Source organism: Ailuropoda melanoleuca, chromosome 3 (assembly GCF_002007445.2).
Source record: "Ailuropoda melanoleuca isolate Jingjing chromosome 3, ASM200744v2, whole genome shotgun sequence".
Lineage (NCBI taxonomy): Eukaryota > Metazoa > Chordata > Mammalia > Carnivora > Ursidae > Ailuropoda > Ailuropoda melanoleuca.
The window spans coordinates 67166009-67188608 of NC_048220.1; the positions used below are offsets into that span (position 1 = coordinate 67166009).

A 22600-nucleotide genomic window follows, 5' to 3' on the forward strand; every position below is an offset into this window, starting at 1 on the left:
ACTGAAATTAAAGCCTCTGAATAAGACTAATTAATACAAAATTAGACCACTTACAACATTACAGACATTTGAATATTAAGATCAAAATGGAAAAAAGTTCCCATGGTCCCTGAGTAAGAAAGCTTACTACTGAATTTTTTTTCATCTTAAAATATACAATAAAATTCTTAAGAAACAGTGCAGAGGATCATACGGGAAGGGAGGGAAAACTGGGAAGAAATCAAAGAGGGAGACAAACCTTGAGAGACTACTCTTGACTCGGGGAAACAAACTTAGGGTTGCGGAAGGGAAGGTGGGGGGGAATGGGCTAACCGGGTGATGGGTATTAAGGAGGGCATGTGATGTGATAAGCACTGAGTGTTATACATAACTAATGAATCAATGAACACTAATCAAAAACTAATGAGGTACTATATCATTAGTTTTTGTACTTTAAAAAAAAAGATTTTAAATTATAAATTCAGTAAGGTTAATAAATTGGGCTACTCAGAAAAAAATATATAGAATACAATTCTGTAAAAGATGCTTTCAGAAACCTGTCAATTAAATTTTGTTCTTATTATACTTTAGCTCCCGATTTGATTTTAATATACTGTCACTGGTTGGATCATTGCCGGTGACAGGGCAAGTCATATAATAGTAATAGGTACCCCATAAATGTATCACAAAGCAAAGTCATTCAAAAGAACCTTTCAGTTTGAGGTCCTGGCTGGCTTATTTGGTGGATCATGGGATTCTTGATCTCAGGGTTGTGAGTTCAAGCCCTACTTTGGGTGTGGAGATCACTTAAAATCTTTTTTAAAAAAATCTTAGAGTTCAGATTATCCCACTGTATAGTATGGTTCAAATATAATTTGGAATCCCTACAGCATCTGTCAGTTTGAAGCTGTGGAACAGTACCCAAATGAGCAAGTATTATGTTCTTTTTATAAATGAGAAGTTTAAAATATGCATTTCTTAGGAATTACCACAATTAATAGCAACGATAGTACTTTGTCATGTGAATGACCTTTAGTGAATTTACTCACTAAAAGACACTGAAGAATATATAATAGTGGACAAGATTACCGGATTTAGCACTCTCACACCTATTTGGAGTGATATTTAATCTCTTAAATATATCTTAAAATATTTACATGGAAAATCTTTCAAAACTAATGTTAAGCAGCTTTCAAAAGGCAAAACTGTACCGATGTGAGAAGGGGAAAGAAACAGTTAAAATTTTATTAGACACAGTGTCTTCTTTTCATCCTGTGGATGTAGTTTTGAAAGCAATGAAGATTTCTCTGAATATCATTTCATGCCTCAAGACAGTCCTTACTCTTCTATCAACTTCATTGCACGCTCACACCTTAAAAGGTAGTGAGTTTCATACAATAGTCAAGGTTTCAGAGAAGGCTTCATTTGTCCAAACCAAACCTAGTTTCTCTAAGTGACGTGTCATTTGTAAGAATACGCAAATAATCCTCCAGCACTCCTCTCAACCAAAAAAAAAAAAAAACAAAACAAAACAAAAAAAAACCAAAGGAGTACTAATTATACTTAAAAAAGATTTTTCTTTTATTTAATGCAGTGAATGTATAGTCAACATTATCATTGAATTTAACATCTGAAAGTTGGTAGAATGAAACAAAAATTAGGCATCTGTTAACGGTTACTGTGCACCAGGTACATCTGAAGTTGTACAATATCAGGCTTGTAGACATTTGAGTAGACACTGTCAGCACGGAACATAAATCTCACACAAGGTATAATCAAAAGGTATTTCAAACAAATTATCCCATCAGTAAACTTTCTGTGGTAACATCAGCTTCATGGAGTATTATGTCTAAGCAACAAACGGTGATGGTATGCGGATAGAAGCATGTCATTATAAACATGGTAAGCTAAATAGAGCATACTGAGGTCAAAGCCTTTCTGTAGAAAGGGAATTTAATTGACATTCTCTTTCAAGCATAGTGTATAAACAGGTCAAAATAGTTCTATCATAAGAAATAGTATTTAACAACGTCGCTTTAAAATAAAAATACATTAAAAATTAGCTGTGATGAGATTAAATTTATTTTTAAAGGATCTTCCTTTAGAGTGAAATATATATTTCTGGCTTTTCTATGTTTTTCCATCATAACCCCCCCTCACCCTATCCCAGTCTATTAATAAAGTAGTGCAAAACATTTTCTATAGCATTTTCAGCAAGCTTAATCCCCTACCCAGTCAGGGAAGTAAAACATTCTCACCAAATTATTTCTCTCTCCAGAGGTATACTCCCTTGATTTATCAGGGAGCTAGGTACAAAAAGTGCCATAAGTCTTGGGAATGCAATTTTTAAGTATAGATTTTTATGGTTAAGTAGCGAAACATTTTTTTTAAAGGCAAACTCCCTTCCCATGAGCAGGGTTGTTTTGTTTTGTTGTTGTTTTTTTTTTTTTGGTGTTTTGTTTTTGTTTTACAAAATAGATTTCATGCATTCATATTACCAAGAATGATTAGTTTTTCTATAAATGAACGTAATGAAACTCTGGCATACCATTTAGCACACTAGCATTCTTTACATTAAAATTCACACTAACAAAATCATACTATGCATGAAAGCATTTCAGTAATCTAATGAGAAAGCAGATACTTTTTGTGTGTGTGAGAACACTTGAGTATTAAATATTTTTAGATGCACAGAGACACCAAAAGCAACACAGATTTAGTTTGCTAGTACTTTTGACAACTGAACTGGGTTGCTAACTTGCCGACTTGGTACAAATTAAAGTGGTAGTAGGTATAAAAATTCAGATAGGCAATCATTTATAAACCTGGCAGTATTTATGTGTAATCCTGTAGAGATTTTAAGGTTTTAGATGGAATGATAGAAGGTTTGGAAGTTTTCTTTGTAGAGTGTGGAAGATTATCTGGACAGAGTGAATGTACCTTCACTCATTAGCTTAAAATAAGCCGAGTCATATCTCAATAATTTGCACAGGAATGAAAGTCAGGATCTGAAGTCAGAATCTGTGTTAAATTGAAATGCATCTGTTCCATAATTCAGATTTTGGGATTCCCCCTTCCCTTTTAAAATGTATAAAACATAAAAAACTGTAATGGATTACTTTTCAGATAAAAAATAGTCACATTAAAAAAAACTTTAAAAATCAAATTGACATTTACATTTTATGTAGATTCAATGAGAGCACGGCTGAGCATTTAATGTAATATTCTGGTTCTTCCACTTGTAATTAGAGAAGTGTATATCTCCCAGTGTCACCATTCTTACATTTGTTGTTCCAGTGTGTTATATTATTATCCACAGCCAACAAGGCTTTCACACAGCAACAGCTAGACCTTTATCAAATTGAGTCTGTACAATGGAAGTATATTTTCAAAGACATATGCCTTTGTACACTATTTACAAATTCTTTCGATCATGATAAAAAGGCAAAATAAATAAAAAGCAGGAAGAAAGGAAATGCTGCTGAGGCTGAAGGCTTTTTCTTTTATCTTCCCAAACAGATGCTGGGCTCCTCAGTGCTGGGAGCTGGCTAGCCAAGATTGTTTTTCTTCCTTTTACACGGGCTATGAGAAGGATCTGGTTTCAGTTCTTGGTATTGCACCTGTTTAAACAGAGTTCAGAGAAAGACTGGTCAGGTGGTCACTTTCTGGCAAGGGAAGGAAAAGCAAAGGAATGAGAGACACTGCTTGGAGGCAGGGGTGGGAAGAGCGCTCACCCTGGAAGGTCTATGAGATCTGCAGCTGGGATGCAGAAAACAATAGAATGATAGAACAGGAATCATAAGGGAAAGCCTACCAGAAATTACATGAGAGCACTGATGTGAACTTTGGTAATAGCCTGCCTCTTCGCTGTCAGTAACACGTTACATTAAAAGCAAAACCATCTTTATCTTAATTTTGAAAGGCTGGATAATGGTTCTTTGCAAATTTACTGTTTGTTTAATTTAGGCTTAATCTCCCTCCAGCCTACTCTCACATTGGATACCAAATCGAAAACTCAACTGAAACAAAGAAGAAAGAAAGGTATGGCTGCAACACAGTGTCTAGATTTTGATAAAAACATTTCTCATTTATTCTGAAATTAATTGATGAATGGGCATGAGTTAACCTCAAGGAATTTTAAAGGACCGAGATGTACCCCAGTCTTGAAAAAGCAGTTACTCTCCACCCCACCCACACACTTGTCTCCAAGATGCATTTTTAAAACTCAGTTAATTATGCAAAGAAGTGTTTTTCAAATGTTCACTAGCACATCTTGCTGTCATCATCTATATTCCCGTTTCCTCCCTTCAGGTAATGGTGACTTCCCTTCACAAACCAGGTGAACCTTCCTTGGAGGAAAATTGCCCCTATGAGCCCTGGTAGGTTCTTGATGCAGCCCTCTCTCATTATCTGTTCCCCATGCTTTTTAAAAGTTCTTGGGTAACACCCCAAGTGGGCTAAATTGCTGAAAGACAAAATCAGCTGCCGGCCTTTTTAACTTTAAGTGGTTCTTCTAAAACCTTTGAAATTAAAAGGATGAAAAGTGAAAACCCAATGCCATCCAACATTAATAGCAGTAATAGTGAAACCTACATACCACTTGTACATCTGAAGGGACTCTGGAAAGGAAGTCAAGTAGCTCATTGTTATCAATTGTATATGGACTCCGAAGCTTTTTTGTAAATTTATTGATGCCTGAAAAAGTGAGAGATCAAACATTATTGAAATCTCCGAAGTTAGGGATTAGAAACATCACGTCTATTTCCATATGTTGCAGTGATCTGAAGATCTAGATTAAGCTGCTCTTCAGTCTTGACTGAATGAACCAGTACACCCTGTTTCCTCCCTCCCACGCTCCCTCCCTCTCCCCTTTTCCTGTTGCTTTCTTTGTCTCCTTTCCTTTGTTCCCTTCCTTGATCCATCCCAACTCAATGGCAGCTCTGGTTTTCTCTTTGTACTTTAGTGGCTTCTTCCCAGCAGGAAAGGCTTTTTATTTGGGAAACAAAAGGCACCTGGCAAGAATGTGCAATGTGTATCTTGCCTTGCCACTCAGTGTCATATTACTTAGAAGGCTTGCTTTAGTATTTCATCTATGATGAAACTATTCAAGGCAAAAAGTCTGATTTACTGGTTTTCCCTTTTTCAAAAGATAAACCTTACTGTTTTTTGGAGTGGGGGGATGTGTTAATGTTATGCAAACTAAATGTTTAGAAGACAGATGTCCTTGTTTTTTTTTTTCCCCTTCTCAAAATGACCTGAAATGAGAAAGAGTTTACCCACCAGCTTTTTTAAAAAAATAAACAGCATTAAAGATGGTGATGCAAGATGACCCTGAACTCTCCTGCCACATTCCGGGTGCTGAGTGAAGGCTCACTCTGAAGCAGGTAGGAGAGGCTGGGACATAATCTCATCGTGAACCTTACCTCCAGTGTGGCAACCCACGGTCAGGAGGGAACTCAAAAGCTCTAGCTTCTCCTTGAGGAGTGAAGGGTTTGACCCCACATCAGGCACCCCCAGCTTTTACCACGTGCACCTATGAGACGACTCTCCAAAATATCTACCTTTGAAAACCAATGGGGCATCGTCCATGAGACCCACAGGACTACAGTGATCTGAGAAATGGTTCTTAAAGGGCTTGCATGCTTGGAGTCACCCCAGGGCCCAACGTGGAAGCAGTTAATCGAAAAGTACCTGGACTTCGGGAGAGACTCATTTGCTTGTCTTGGAGCATCAGCCCGAGGGGTGAGCATCTGGTTAGACACACATTCAAGGGACGGCTAGGGTGCTCTCTGGAGCCAGAGACTGGGGGTGCCATCTTTGCACTTTCCCTCTGCCTTGCGGCAGCCGGTGAAAACCATCTCCACACACTCCCTCTGCCACACCCCGCAGAGGCTCAGGATCTCCCTGAGGGAAGCTTTTACCCATGCCCCGGTTTTATGTCTGGTTTTACATCTAGGAGGTGGCTCACTAGGACAACGTAGGAAGATCTTGAACTCACCTCCTCCCATGAATACATCAAATCTACAGCTACCTATGGAACAGTTCCCTCTGAGAAGGACCTGAAAACTAGCTGAACGACTTCTTCACGTCGGGGAAACAAGAAAAAGGCCAATGGAAGTGGGTAGGAGAGGCTGAGACAAAATTTCATTAGAAGTCCTACCCCAGCAAGGCAATGCACGGGCACAACGTAACTCACACCACGGAGCTTCTCTCTGAAGAGCAGTGGGTTATACCCTCTATCAGGCACCCCAGCTTTTAAGTTCTATACCTGGTAGATGACCCCCGACACATCTGGCTTTGAAAATCATGACATAAAGAGCTGTAGTGAACTGAGAAATGGCTCGAAGGGCTCGTGTGCAGACTCACTTGCCCCAGCGTGCAGCATGGAAGCAGCCGTTGGGAAAGGACCCATACTTGAGCAAATGAATCTCTTTCATGTAACCTTACAGCTTCAGCTGGAGGGGCAGCGGCCTGCTGCGATACCCTGCACTCTGTCTGCCTCGTAAAGCCAGTGAGTGCCACTTTTACCCTCCGACTGGCAGGCACTAGCTTCACGCTCTCCCTCTGCCATGCTTCAGTGCACCAGCATTTCCTGGAGGGGAGTTTTTACACACATCTGGTGCCTTGGTTTTTGTGGCTGTCAGCAAGGGGACACCCCTTGATTGCTGGGCTCAGTAGGCCAGGGTTGCTTCCATTCCTGAGTTGCATGGGACTCTAACACTCAGACCATTCTTGGCAGACTACCATCCCCAGGACACTGTACAGACAGCAGACTGAAAGCCACCCCCAGTCTTCCTGAGAAAGAAGCCTATTTGCTTATAGAGGAGCTTTGGGCTACTGGTCAACCCTCTGGTCTGGCACACTTAAGAGAGTTTATGGAGTTCTCAGGGAACAGAGTCCACTGGATGCAGTCTTTGCACTCTCTGCCTCACTATCACTTATAAATACCTCCCAGTAAGAAGCTTATATCCTTGTTTGACATCCTTGACTTTTGTAGCTGCTGCTGGGGGACACCTGTGTATCACCTGGCTGTGGTGGCCAATGTGGTTACGCTCACAGGTCCCAGAGGACTGTAACCAAAGAAAAAATTTTTAAACAGCTCCGACCCTGAGGACGTAGCTAGAGGCAACAGACTCAGATGCTCAGTCTTTGTCACAGACCCCTAAGCTTATCATCCTAGTCACTGCCTAAGGGGCAGGCTTCTAATTAAACACAAATGTGAGGGCTGACTGTAAACTCCTCCAGAAGTCTTGGGGAGTAGGCACTGTCCCATGCTCCAGAGCAGCAGTCTCTCTCAGAGGGGACGTTTTACATATATCTGGTGGCCTGGATTTTACAGCTGCCACTGAGGGAATGCCCCTTGATCTCCTAGCTCTGGTGGGCATGGGGCTTGTATTTCTGGGCCTACAGGACTGTAACAATTATGGAGAGTTTTTGGCAGGCTGCCACCCCCAGGGCACTGCACAGACAGCAGGCTAAAACACATCCACAGTCTATCTGTGAAAGAGACCTATTTGATTGTCCTGGAGCTTCAGGCCTGCATGGCAGGCTTCGGGTTTGGCATACATCTAGATGCTTAGTGAAGTGCTCTGAGGAAATGTATGTTGCAGGATGCTGTCTTTGTGCTGTTGCTATAACACACTGGCATCTCCTTGAACTTACATTTTGGGGGCTCCAGATGAGTGTGTAACTACAATAATTAGTTAAGGAATACACGAGATTAAAAGATGTTAAATGTAGGGGCGCCTGGGTGGCACAGCGGTTAAGCGTCTGCCTTCGGCTCAGGGCGTGATCCCAGCGTTATGGGATCGAACCCCACGTCAGGCTCCTCTGCTATGAGCCTGCTTCTTCCTCTCCCACTCCCCCTGCTTGTGTTCCCTCTCTCGCTGGCTGTCTCTATCTCTGTTGAATAAATAATAAAATCTTTAAAAAAAAAAAATGTTAAATGTAACATCAAAAACAGAACATGTGGGTGAAGAGTTAAAATGTAGAGCTTTAGAATGCATCCAACCTTACATTGTTACCAACTTAAAATGAACTGTTGTAAGTTGTACTATGTAGCAAGGCAAAAAGCCTATACTAGATACACAAAAGATAATAAAGCAATCACAGCATACCAGCAAGCAAAGTCGTCATCAGATCACAAAGGAAGAGAGCAAAAAAGGAACACAGAGGAACTACAAAACAGAAAATATTAACAAAATGCCAATAGGTACATACCTATCAAGAAATAAGATAAATTCTCCAGTCAAAAGGTGTCAAATGGCTGAATGGATTAAAAAAAAAAAAAAAAAAAAAGACCCGTCTATATATATGTTGCCTAGAAGAGACGCACTTCACTTCAGATGCAAAGACATGCACAGACTGAAAGTGAAAGAATGGATAATCATACTCCATGCAAATGAAAACCAAAAGAAAGCTGGAGTAGCTATGCTTACATTGGACAAAACATACTTTAAAACAAACACTGTAATAAGAGACTAAGAAGGGTATTACATAATGATAAAGGGGCCAACCCAGCAAGAGATCTAGCATTTTAAAATATTTATGTAGCCAACATAGGAGCACCTGAACTTATAAAGCAAATATTAACAAACATAAAGGGAAAAATAGCAATATAATACTAGAGTACTTTAATACTTCACCATCACCACCTAAATCATCAGGCAGAAAACCAATAAGGAACCATCAGCATCAAATGACATGTTAGACCATATGGACCTAACAGACATCAACACAACATTCCATCCAAAAGCAGGAGAAGGCACATTCTCCCCAAGTGCACACAGAACATTCCCCAGGACAGCTCATATGTTAAGCCACAAAACCGGTCTTAATAAAGAAGACTGAAATCATATGCATCTTTTTCAACCACAATGGTAGGAATCTAGAAATCAATTACAAAAAGAAAACTGGAAAATCCACCAGTATGGGGAGGTTAAATAACATGCTACTAAATAAAAGAATACCTTGAGAAAAATGAAAACAGAAACACAATATACCAAAATGTATGGGGTACAACCAAAGCAGTTCTATGAAGGAAGTTCATAACAATAAATGCCTACCTCAATAAAAAAGAAAAATTCAATCTAACTTTATACCTCAAAGAACTAGAAAAGGAAAACAAAAACCCCAAAGTTGTAGAAGGAAGGGAATAAAAAAGTCTGGAGCTGATTCTTCGAAAAGATGGGTAAAATGACAAACCATTAGCTAGACTTGCCAAGAAAAAAAGAAGATTCAAATAAAATCAGAACTGAAAGAGGATATGTTAAACCTGAAACCACAGAAGTGTAAAGAATCATAAGAGACTAGTATGAACAATTAAACACCAACAAATGGAAACCTAGAAGAAATGGGCAAGTTACTAGATACATACAGTCTTTAAGACTGAATCATGAAGAAATAGAAAATTTCTATTCAGACTGGATTACTAGGAAGGCAGCTGAATCAGTAATCAAAAACCTCCCAAAAAACAGGACCAGACAGCTTCACTGGTGAATTCTACCAAACACTCAAAGAGAAGGGAACACTTCCAAACTCATTTTATGAGGCCAGCATTACTGTGTTTCCAAAACTAGACAAGGACACCACACAAAAAAAGGAAAATACAGGCCAATATCTCTGATGAACAGACATGAAAAAATCCTCAACAAAATATCAGTAAACTGCATTGAACAATTAAAAGTCTCGTTCACCACAATTAATTTGGATTTATTCCAGAGATGCAAGGATGGTACAACATCTGCAAATCAATCAGTATGATACACCATGTTAAGAAAATGAAGGATAAAAATCAGATGATCATCTCAATAGATGCAGAAAACCATTTGACAAAATTGAACATCCATTGATGATAAAAACTCTCCACAAAGTGGATATAGAGGGAACATACTTCAATATATTAAAGGCCATATATGACAACCCATAGCTCACATCATACGCAATGGTGAAAAGCTGAAAGCTTTTTCCCTAAGTTCAAGAACAAGGCAAGAATGTCCACTCACCATTTTTATTCAACAGAGTACTGGAAGGCCTAGCTGGAGCAATCAAACAAGAAAAAGAAATAAAAACACCCAAATTGGCTGGGGCGCCTGGGTGGCACAGCGGTTAAGCGTCTGCCTTCGGCTCAGGGCGTGATCCCGGCATTATGGGATCGAGCCCCACATCGGGCTCCTCTGCTGTGAGCCTGCTTCTTCCTCTCCCACTCCCCCTGCTTGTGTATCCTCTCTCGCTGGCTGTCTCTATCGCTGTCAAATAGATAAATAAAATCTTTAAAAAAAACAAAAAACAAAAAAAAAAAACACCCAAATTGGAAAGAAAAAAAAAAACAAAAAAAACACCCAAATTGGAAAGAAAAACTCAGTATGTGCAAATGACATCATGTTATATATAGAAAACTTTTTAAAGTCCACCCCCCCCCAAAAAAAAAAGGAACTAATAAGTGAATTCAGTGAAACTGCAGGATTTGGGGGAAGAGGTAATGGAGAGGATAGGAGAGGATATGACCTGTGGTTGACCTGGTTGCTGAACTCTAGCAATTAGAGGCTCCTCACCCTTTGGTTTTTGAAATGTACATTCTGCCCACTATACCCACAGTGGGAACTGCTCCAAGGCCATAGCCTTGAAAGAAGAAGGTGTTATTAAGACCATCTAAACAGTGTATGGGACTGAGTCAATTCCTCTTTGTAAACTTTTAAGATTCTGGTGGGCAGGGGTGGAGATTTACTTGCCTGTAGCCACCCAAGACAAGCCTCATAAGTGAGTTCCCTTGTATATTAAATCTGCCACATACCAGTCTGAAATGGTCTGCCTCTTTTGTCAGTTTATGCACTTTGGGGGCCAGTTTGCAAACCAAGGATACAAAATCAGTAAAAATCTATTTTGTTTCAAAAACTAATTATGAACTATCAGAAAGAGAAATTAATCCGGTTCACATTCACATCGAAAAGAATAAAATTCCTACGAATAAATTTAAAGAAGGAAGTGAAAAACCTGTATACTGAAAACTGTAAGACATTAATGAAAGATAGTCCATGTTCATGGATTGGAAGAATAATGTTAAGATATTCAGACTACCCAAAAGTAATCTACAGATTCAATGCAATCCTTATCAAAAGTTCACTGGCATTTTTCACAGAAGCAGAACAAACAAACCTAAACCACAAAAGACCCCAAATAGCCAAAGCGGTCTTGAAAACCACAAAGCTAGAGGCATCACGCTCCCTGATATCATGGTATGATAATGGCATCAAAACAGACACATGGATCAATGGAACAGAATGGAAAGTGAGGAAGTAAACCCACATGTGTATAATCAATAAAATGATGACAAAGTAAGAATATACAATGGAGGAAGGACAGTCTCATAAATGGTGTTGGAAAACTGGACAGCCACATGCTAAAGAATGACAGTGAACTACTATCGAATATCATATACAAAAATTAACTCAAAATGGATTAGAGATTTGAATGTAAGACCAGAAGCCATAAAACTCCAAGAACAAAATAAATGCAGTAAGCTCCTTGACATCGGTCTTGGCAATGTTTCAGATTTGACTCCAAAAAAGCAAAAACAACAAAAGTAAAAATAAACAAGACTACATCATACTAAAAAGCTCCTGCACAGCAAAGGAAACCATCAATAAAATGAAAAAGCAACCTACTGAATGGGAGAAGATGTTTGCAAATCTTATCTCTGCTATGGGACTAATATCCAAAATATGTAAAGAACTAATACAACTCAATAGCAAAGACAAAAACACAATCCACTTAAAAAATGGGCAGAAGCTCTCAATAGACATTTTCCCACATAAGACCTACAGATGGCCAACTAGAATGTGAAAAGATGCTCAACATCGCTATCAGGGAACTGCAAATCAAAAACACCTTGAGATATCACCTCACACCTGTTAGAATGGCGATTGCCAAAAAGACAAGGAATAACAAGTGTTGGCAGGCATGTGGAGAAATGGAAACCCTCACGCACTGTTGGTGGAAATGTAAGCTGGTGCGCTGTGGAGGACAGAATGGGTAGTCCTGAAAAAAAAAAAAAATGGAACTGCCCTATCTTCCTGCAATTCCACTTCTGGATATTTATCTAAAGAAAACAAAAACACAAACTCAAAAAGATAAATACACCCTTCTGGCCCATGCTCATTGCAACACTGTTTATAATAGCCAAGACACAGAAACAACCTCAGCATCCGCCGACAGATGAGTGAATAAAGAAAATAGGGTGTATGTATACACAGTGGACTATTAACCATAAAAATCCAGGAAATCTTGCCATTTGCAGCAACATAGGTGGGCCTTGAGAGCACTACGTTAAGTGAAATGAGTAAGACAAACACCCTAAGACCTTACTTGTTGTGGAATTTAAAAAAATATATTAAGCCAAGCTCATAGATCCAGAATGGCAGTTACCAGAGGCCAGAGGTGGGAGGATGGGTGAAGTGGGTGAAGGGCTACACATTTTCAGTTACAAAATAAGTGATGGGGATATAATGTGCAACATGATGACTATAGTTTTTTTTTTTAAAGATTTTATTTATTTATTTGACAGAGATAGACACAGCCAGCGAGAGAGGGAACACAAACAGGGGGAGTGGGAGAGGAAGAAGCAGGCTCATAGCGGAGGAGCCTGATGGGGGCTCGATCCCATAACGCCGGGATCACGCCCTGAGCCGAAGGCAGACGCTTAACCACTGTGCCACCCAGGCGCCCCGACATGATGACTATAGTTAATACTGCATTGCATATCTGAAAGTTGCTAAGAGAGTAGATTTTAAAAGTTCTCACTGGGGTGGCGGGGGTTTCCATTTCTACATCTCTGGCATTGAGATTTTCAGGAAGCAATTTTCCTTTTGAATTACACAAAATTTAAATTTAATGCTTGCAAAAGATGCTGTGATTGACCTACTTGGATCACTTTTGGAAAAGAACAGCCGAGAACCATTACGGATGAGCCGTATGTACCCATACGGAATTACTCAACAGCTAATGCTCTATACTAACTGAGGAGCAAATGTGCTTGAGGGTAAATACAGGTGAAACTGGAGCTATTATAGAAACAAAAACTAAGGAGATAGAAACGTGGAAACAATGTCTAAAACTAGAAGTACCTATTCTACATATTCCAGGATGTAAGGTAGAATTTCAGTGTGCTACGGCTACTCTTTGAAATTTATATTGTACTTAATAAATGGCCAAGCATTCACATATACAAAATAAATGAGCAGCTTTATATGAAGTCAACAAAGTCGTAAAAACTGGGTCAAAAGTTAGAGCCTCTTGGCTCTTCTTCAGGAAGTTCGGCAGAATAAACTTCTTTTGCGTTCTTGGTTTTGGTCCGTCTCCCCATGTGAGACCCATGTCTTAAATTTCCAGTTAATACTTCAGCAATCACCTAGCACTCCAGAAATACTGTTCTTGTTTTATTTCATTTGATGAAACAAGAGGCCCAAACACATTCTCTAAGAATTACGTTTAAGACAGAGCCAGTGAGGCCACCCCAGGTTACAAAGCCAGATGTCTGCCCTGGGTTCCAATTTCTGAGAGCGCTGGGAAACGAAACCAGAAGTTCATCACCTATCACAGCCGAGGTGGCAGACCTGACCCTAGGAAGGTTAGAGATAATAAACTGCCACACCTCATGCCCTACCCTAATTCCTTCAAGAAAACAGCATCTGTTTTATATATCAAAGGAAGGAATGAAAGATGAGGGCTTGAACAGAGGGAAGAAAGGCCTCTCTCCCGGTGTAGTGCAAGTACTATCTTATTTGAAACTGTTTAAATTATAACAAGGGAAAAAATCATCATCTCCCCCACCCTCTCCTCCCTACCCAAGCTGTAAAGGTAGGCAGAGTGACGATAAAAGGTAAGAGGGCTTACTCAGGATATGACAAGACAGACCAAAAAGAATAGGGAGATAGGAATCTTAAAACTGGAGGGTGTGGGGACTTCAGACCCCTCTGTCACATTTCTTTAAAAGTCTTAAAAAGAAAATAACAAAACATTCCTTTTGATCTTTTTGCTTTTAGTGTAAACATGTGTTTTCTGGAATCCGTACGCATTTTGGTTCTTTGCATTTTGTATATGTTTAGCAATCTTGGGTGTGTGCAGGCCGGCGGCAAGTAGAGAAACCTTCTCCCCGGGCTTGTTTATGTATATCATTAATGTAGTTTTATATGTGAGTCCATCATAGAGACTGACCGTTTTTTTCAGAGCACGATTTCTCTCAGATAAGGAGTAGAAACCCTAAAACAATGAAGAATCTGAAACTATCATCTAAGTGGAGCCTAGGGCTGGAGGAACTGTTGGCATGCAGCATAAGGAGAGGACTGGGAAACATCACCTTTAAAGTGGGTTTTTGCAGAAGCACTTTTGTTCCATACACATAAAGCAGGTTTCTTATTCCTAAGCAGCCTGTCAGCGCCCAGGACCCTTTACCTGCATCCTAAAGGTGACCTCTTAAACAGGCGGCCATATATAGTCCCGTGTTTAGGGACGCTTCCACAAGATAAAGTACCACAGCACAAAAGCATATTGTCCTAAATGCACCACATGGATCGAAATGCCTCTGTTTACGTATAAGTGGTGGAAATAAATCAGAATGCTATCTAGACAAAGCTACACTTTGATATATGAAGAATCTGCACAGCTACATGGTTACAGTATGATGGAGCCTATGGTGCCAGATAAGAAAAATGCATTTTGTAGGTAGACCTAAATCTTCATACTGTTGTGATTTTTAACTGGCCTGTCTCTGTTCATCATGGAGTAGCTTCGTGATCATAAATACAGGGAACTACTGACAATATAACTCATCCCTTAAAAATAGTTCGTTCCTAGTATATCTAAGACAGTTTCCAAAAAAAAAAAAAAAAAAAGGCTTTACTTACCCCAGACAAGGACAATGTATCGCAGTGGAATGAAGTACAGGATGACTGTGAACACACAGAAGGCCGCAATGGCCAGCCAGCTTAAGAATGGGACAGTCCAGTTGAAAGTACTGAATAAGAAATTAACACATCAGCAATCTGAGCACTTCATACTGTTTTCAAACAAAGGTTAAAATAAATGTGATTCTGACTCAGACTCCGGACTAGGGATCGAGTAAGATTGCACTACTCTCTGGAACAGAAGGCAATTGTAGTGAGCCTACCAGAGGACACAGGTGAGTCACAATGTGCTGAGTTTCATGAAAGCAGGGCCCACGCAAACAAGTCTTGCCACCAACCCTTCCAGATGGTCCCAAGTGACTTCAGGGTCTGAAGTTGCACTAGTTGGGGGACTCCTTATGTAGTTAAAAAAAAAAATTTTTTTTTAAAGGTGTTTTTCTGCTTCTAAAACGAGTAGCCAATCTTGTTTTCTCCCAATTTTCATAGAGGAGAATGCCCATGGGCCTACCATTCTTTTCTTCTGTCAACTCACACTGGATTCCAGACACTGGCAATGAAATGTCAGCAACTGTCTGTAGACTTAACTCTTACACTGTTGTGTAAATCCTCCCTACTTTAGAATTCCTTTGAGGAACACTATTCCCTCTTCACTTCAGCTATGTTTCAAATGGATGTAGGAGTCAGGAAGCGGGAACAGAGTAGTCAGCCTTGTAAAAATTCACCTGCCATCACTGCCTTTCCCGGAAATACAGAGATGATTAAGAAATAAAGTCAGTGTTGACTACTGTTCTCCCTGTGTTATTTTTGGCAAAGGAGAGCACATGGTAGATGTGTTGGAAAGACTGTGAAAATGGAGCATAAGCTGGCAAAGTGGTTTATAACAGGGCCCGGCTGATGGGTCTGCCGTGTTCTCATATGGCTGATGATGGCTAATGGAGGGGGTCGGGGAAGGCTGCAAGACTGCGTGTTGACATGAGATAACATCAGAACAAAGAACAAAAACAGGATCAATGAACAGAAGTGGGGGAAATTACAAAAAAGTACTGAGAAGATGGGAAGGAATGTAGTGAGACAAAAGGAAAAGTCAAAATGAGAGAAAAGGTAAAAAAAAAAAAAAGGATGTAGAAAATGAGGGAAATGGAACATGGAAAGATTATAATCATTTAGGGTTTTTTTTGTAGAAATTCTGTAGTGAATCTCGTAGTTTTTAAGAGAGAGAGGCAAGGTAATAGAACCATTGCATGGAGTCTCGGGTGTTGGGCACATAACTATGTCACCGTTTCCAGGCATCCAGTTGCCTCTAAGGTCCTCATAAGGACACTTGAGCGCAGTTTAATGAAAAGAGGGAAGAAGGTATCTGATCTGCACCCACAGCCTGGATTCTGCCATATGACTTTAGAGGAATCAACCTTTCTATGCCTCAACTCCCCCACTTAAAAATGAGGACAACTTTTATTATATCGAGGTGGACTGGTAGTGAGGGTAACATGTGAATCAAAGTGATATTTTCAGAGCTAGTCCACTCTCGGAGTCTGTCACAGTGACGAGGGCCCCAAAGACACCTCAAGAAAATATGAAATTATATGTGATATGGATAAATGTGAATATTTTTAATTTTCTCTCCTTTTCTGGTCATGGATGTTACGTGCACCTGGGGTGGAGTTTGTCCAGTGTTTTTGATCCAGTAAAGGACGATTAAGAGATTTTCTTCCTGCATTTTGCTTCAGCATAACTCCAAGGAGTGAATCCTTAGCTTTGTGGCCGTGTAGCTTGCCTTTTGTGTCTGCTTAAGGTCCAGTGCTTACTAAAATTGTTTTTCCTAGTAAAAGAGCCAACATTAGATCAGTCTCGCTGTCTTGTTTTCAGTAACTCGGGGGCTAGCTTTTCTCTTTGTTGTTTTCCTCCCCCGTGGCCAGAGTGAGCGCCCTGTTTAACTGCCACCTGGGAAAGGATCGTGCCTTCCTTCCTTCACTGACACTTGTGGAGAGAACAGAAGGCTGAGGGTCTGCTTGCTTTCCTGGGGCTCAGCTCAGAGCCATCCATCAACACTCCTCAATGTGCAAGGGCACTGGCTCCTCAGTCAGAAAACCCTTTTTTTGGGCAGCCTTCCTGAAGGGCTCTCTGGGTTCTTCTTTCTCCTCTTGGAAGGATAAATGGCAAGGAATCCTTACCAGTGCAGCTAATGTCAGAAAAAAAGACTGCCCTTTTCTATTTCCACAGTGCATCATGAAAACTAAATCTAGACTATGATCTTCCCCCAAAAAAAGATGCAATTCAAGAAAGTTCTGGAATGATTATTTAGTAACAAGATGTGGTAATTATAGAGGCTTTTCATTTTGTACTTAATGATTGCTTCTGAATCTGCTTTCTGGATAGATGCATTTTATCTCATGCAACCCCAGGGGACTTTTTCTATTTTAATATTCAAAAAAAATTATTTGGAAAAGATGGCTCCCTAAGACTCACTGGAACCTATGCATGTTTCTATACCTCACCCTATACCTATGCCTCTGTCTGTGCCTGTGGGAAGTTCTACAAAACTCGGTTTTTCCCAAGGCTGGTCCACAGCCAGCATCTGGCCATATCCTTCAACTGGCTATGATGTTTTCCAGCCAAGTACCCAAGGTCCCCTACCACCCAGGGTTACAAAGAAGCTTCTCAGGCATACATTTACCTGACCTCAGAGCTGGCCCAGCATCTTATGGCATAAATGAGATACTTCCATCAGGTATCAACACACAGTGTACCTCAGAGAAAGGACAACACTCAAAAGGGAAATGCCCTATTTAAGACTTCACACTTGGCTTTCGTGGATAGGGTGTACAGAACAAAGGAACACTCTTGGAAATAACATGGAGAGGAAGAAGGAAAAAGATGTAGGAATCAGTCTTCAGAAGTCTGAGACTGAAGGCTGCTGTACATTTGGAGTGAGAGGATGGCTGTTCGAATATGATATAAAAAAATGGAAACTCAGCATCTATGCATATGTGGAAATGTATTAAAAAATTATACAAAGTAAAATGCATTATTCCTTGAAACATGAAAAGCATTAGGTGAATGTCTCACACCTTTAAATAATTTACTGCTTTCAAATGTCTATGCCCAAATATTCAAATCTGTAGAACACTTTTGGTGAATAATAATATAAAAAATAAACAATGAATTGATACATGAACTAGGAATATGTAGGCTTATCTGGATATACAGCACCTCTTCTTGAACAGACTACTTAGCAATCATTATGTAGCAAATTTCCACATACTTTAATAGTATGGGGCTTCAGTATGATCTTTAACTGATCACCAATACTTGGAAATCCACTTTATGGAATTTACAGTTGTTTTTAAAAGCTCAATAGTAAATAAAATTATTTCAAGTAAAATACAAGTAATGTAAAATTAAGACTATAATTATATTCTTATATTAGGAATATTCTTAAGAATATTCTTGTATTCTTAATTTTACATTAGCTTTCAGTGAAACTATATTTTAAATTAGGAAAGGGGATTCCTTTTTTAAATTATTAAAAGTGCATTAGTTTAGTTCATCTGTAACTGTGATCTCAGCTACTTAGATACATAAGTTTGAAAATATTTTTGCAGGGTGCTACATAAAATCTGAATTTTAAAAAAATTTTAGAGTTCCTCAATGACCATGTAAGTCAACCAATAATAAAATGAAGATGTGTCTTGATTACCTGAAATTCTCATCTAGCTTGGTTTATTTTTTTCCTATCACGATTTCATATTCCATTTAAGAACAAAGTCTTTCACTTGAAAATGTGCTAAAATTTAGGACGGTGTTATTTCTTCAAAACTACAAGTAGGACTTCTTTCCAACCAATATGTTCTAAATTTCAGGAAGGAAATTGACAGAACTTTCATAAAACCAAAGACTGGCAGAAACAAAGTAAATAATGAAGAAACTGAGCAATAGATTACCCAGAAGGAGTCTCCCCTGCCAAAAAGAATGTGGCATTCACCCTCTGAAAAACAAATGGCCGCTCTGTCCCACAGAAGGCCAGGGCTCACATGTCAGCATCACTCACTCACTTCTTTATCCTTTCGCCAAAGGAAGCCACTTCATCTAGGATGTTCTGGACACTGATACAAACCTCCTGGATGGCATAGATTTTATTTATAAATCCCTTTTTTTCACTGTCCTAAAATACAATTAAGACAAAAGAGAGATTCTGTGTGAGTAAAGGTATTCTTCAGCGCTTGAATTCTTTGAATTGTCCCTCTCACATTTTTAAACTTAAATAAACATCTCTCTCTCTGTATATGTATACATACACACACACACACACACACACACACACACACACACAAATGGATGCTTGGAACCCATGGAAATTTCAGGATATAAAGGGAGATGGAGGAGGGACACCCAGCATCGTGGACCTGTGCCAATATAAAGGGGGTTACAAAGCACCAGCTCAGACTCTGTTGATCTTGCCCTGATGAACAGAGACATTTTAGCCAGAGTTGGGGGTGGGGAAGCATGTGAAGGTGTAGGAGAGAGGGCAGGTCTCGGAATGACCAAATCTGGAAGACCTGTGAGCAATGAAAACTGGAAGAAAAAAAAAAAAGACAAGGTCGACTGAAATCCGTTAAGGAGACACTTCCTAAATAGTAGTTTAGGAGATCAGATACAAGGTAAGCCTGGCCCACCTCTCAAGTGTAACAGTCACAGACTTGATACAATAGCATACGCTATTTTAGGGTTCTAAGGAAACATTTTTCTCCCTTGGTGCTTAGTTCTTCCATTTAAAACTTGTCCTGGATTTAAGCAAAGCTGGTGTGCTCTGGGGAATGGGTGGGTGGGATTGGCTATAAAGCACCCAGAGAACGGTGTGAGCCTGGGGGAAATGTGCACATTTTGTAATTTTAGACCCAGAGGAAGAAATAGGGGTGGCCTTTCACGATTGAAATTTCTGCTTAGTAGCCTGGCATCACAGGCACTTGCCTAGGCTGTTTGGTGGAGACCATCCAACCCTGATTCCATGACTCCATTCCTCCATGCCAGCTTGAATATCTATGGAAATGTAGATCCAATTTCATTACTTTAACTTCTTTTGAACACTTCCGCACTGTGCCAGAACACTTGAGACCTCATGTGGCAGTCAGTGCTTGCTGAAAGCAGCCAGAAAGCTAGAATAATAATGTCGTCATGTTGCACATTTACATACTGACTTTCACTTCAGAAAAGTCTAAAGCACTTTGCCCTGCGAACACGGCTGGGTGTGGCATCCTGCCGCCTTAGAGACTGAGGGCAAGTGAGTGACAGGGTATGTGCCGCCTCCAAGAACAACAGGCTCCGGTGGGACTGAAGACACGGAGGCCAGTTTTAAATTTGATCTTTAGGTAGAAGTTACTTAGATCCTTCATTTTAAATATAATTCCCATGGGAGACAATTGTCTACATTATTCATCGTGCTTATACCAAGTTGGACTGTCAGACAATGACATACATGAGATGCAGAAGGCTCAAAGTATACAGAACAATTACGTACTCTCAGGGTCCCCACTGTCTCCAAAAGTCACACTTCGCTTGTCATTACAGACGTGAACGCATCAATTTCTTGTCTTTTGCCTTCCCCAGCAATAAAACAAAGGGCATTAATTTCACCTATGCAGTTGTACACTTTAGGGAAAAAAAATGGATATCCAGTGGCTCCTTCTGCTCTTTCCTAATTACCAAGCTGGCCTGTTCTAATCATCTCCATGGCCTTCAGTGTTTTCTCTCTCAAGCACCGGCTAAATTCATTTACGTCTATGAAGTAAAGTGCTCTTAACAAATATTTTTCTGCATACAGAATAAATCAAGCTGGAATAGAAGAAAGCTGACTACACAATCAAAATTCATTGAGAATAATGTCTTACCAGTTCGAAATGATCATGTGAAAAAAATATTTTTTACAATAACAATAAAATCTATAATCGCTTAGGCATAACCTTAATAAGAAATGTACAGAATTTACATTAAGAAAATAGAGATACAGCGTTTCTGTACTGGAACACTGATTATTAAAAGAATGTATTCTTTTCTTCTGTTGAATGTATAGGTTTAATGCATTTTCAAGCAAATCCTAATGTGTTTGGAGTGCAGTGAAATGGGAAGAATTTGATAAATTTGTTTAGAAAAATAAATAGAGTGCTATAGCCAAGAAATTTTTGCAAAACAGAAATAATGAGAAAGCATTTATTGTACCAGATATTTAAGTAATTAAAATATGAAAGATGAACACTGAAAGAAAGATTGTTTTATGATAAAGCACCATCATAAATCCACCATACGGAGGAATGTAGTATGTTACTGGGTACTGGTGTTTATTTGCAGAAACTTATGTTAAATCCCTCCTTAATAGACTCAAATCTACTCGAGGTAGCCCAATTCTACCTCAGATGTACCTTAAATAAACAGCCCCAAATACATTCTAGATTAATTAAAAAGCAAAAAGCTAAGGGTGAATTATAAAAACAGAAGAAAATATAGGTAAGTTATTTAGAGACCTTGGAATAGGAAATAACTTTTTAAACACACAAGAAGTAAAGGAAGTCACAAAGGGGGAAAAAATTGATAGCAGGAGTTAAATAAAATAAAAAACTTATAATGTCAAAAGTTCTCATAAATTTTAAAGGGTAATGGGAAAAAATTTGCAACAAATACAACAAATCAAGCAATGGGATTTCCAACATATTCAATAAACATCTGAAAAAAACTGTCCCTGCAGGTTTGTTTATAGTAACAACAACAACAACAAAAAATCACTGACATGTTGGGTGGAATTAATTATGGTACATACAACTGATATACTATTATGAAGTTACCAAATATTATTTAAAGAGAATAATGATAACAAAAATGCTTATGATCTAATAGAAACTGGGTGGGGGGAGGTAAACATGAGATGGAGTATAATCCTAACTTTTTTTTTTGAAATGGGTAGGCTAGAAAAAAAATGAAGAAAATATGTCAAAATATTAAAGGTAATGGAAGTTTATTTTCTTCTTCATAACCTCCTATAATAGTAATAATTCTTTGCAATTAACATGTTCCACTTCGGTAACCAGGTTATTTCCCTGATTTTCTCCAATATCATTATTGAAGGAACATGAGTAGAAGAAATAAAGGAATTGGTACTCGATCATATTAGGTGGTTTCTTTCTTTCCTGATTTTTGTATTTTTCACATTTTTATACCTATTTAAAATTATTTTTAGAAAGCAGAATATAAACAGACACTCATCAAGCATCATAACATGCCTTTCACATGGCTCATTTGGTCTTTACAACCATCCTACAACGTAGTTGTTTTTCTGCACTCTACAGAAGAAACGAAGGATCCAAGGAAAGTGACAGCTTGGATTAGGACTATGACAAGCCAACTTTAGGGTCAATTCTCTCCATAATATACCATGTTACCTTACCATCCAACCCAGGAAGCTTTCCGTCCCTACCCAGAATCCCTGTGTGATAAACAAGAACAAAAGACTTGAAAACATTTAGAAACTCACATTGTAGGCACCACGATCAGCAAGATAATAAAATCCAGAAAATTCGTTCAACAGTAGGAAGTGAAAGATGTGTTAGAAACCACCAGATGTAATGTCAATAATGCAGTGTGCGAATATTAAATACAGGGTCTTTGTTAGTAAGATGTGTCGCTGAAGGCATCTACAAAAACTATTTTTAGTAGATATTTTAAAATCTATGTGA

General features: G+C 39.1%; 1 protein-coding gene across 14 annotated transcripts in view; it reads right to left on the bottom strand.

Annotated features, from left to right (window-relative positions):
* Positions 1–1536: 1536 nt before the first annotated feature.
* MCTP1 (multiple C2 and transmembrane domain containing 1) overlaps positions 1537–22600 on the bottom strand; it is a 508366-nt gene continuing 487302 nt past the window's right edge. For 10 of the 14 annotated variants that reach the window (XM_034656510.1, XM_034656512.1, XM_034656508.1 and 7 more), the window contains 4 exons: positions 18932–19041; positions 14880–14989; positions 4577–4674; positions 1537–3599 (listed from right to left, as the gene is read on the bottom strand). In XM_034656510.1, the coding sequence (XP_034512401.1) occupies positions 3528–3599; positions 4577–4674; positions 14880–14989; positions 18932–19041 (390 nt within the window). In that variant the 3' untranslated portion in view covers positions 1537–3527. The remainder of the gene's footprint in view (positions 3600–4576; positions 4675–14879; positions 14990–18931; positions 19042–22600) is intronic. The other 4 variants (XR_004624150.1, XR_004624149.1, XM_034656519.1 and 1 more) reach the window with 2 other exon arrangements.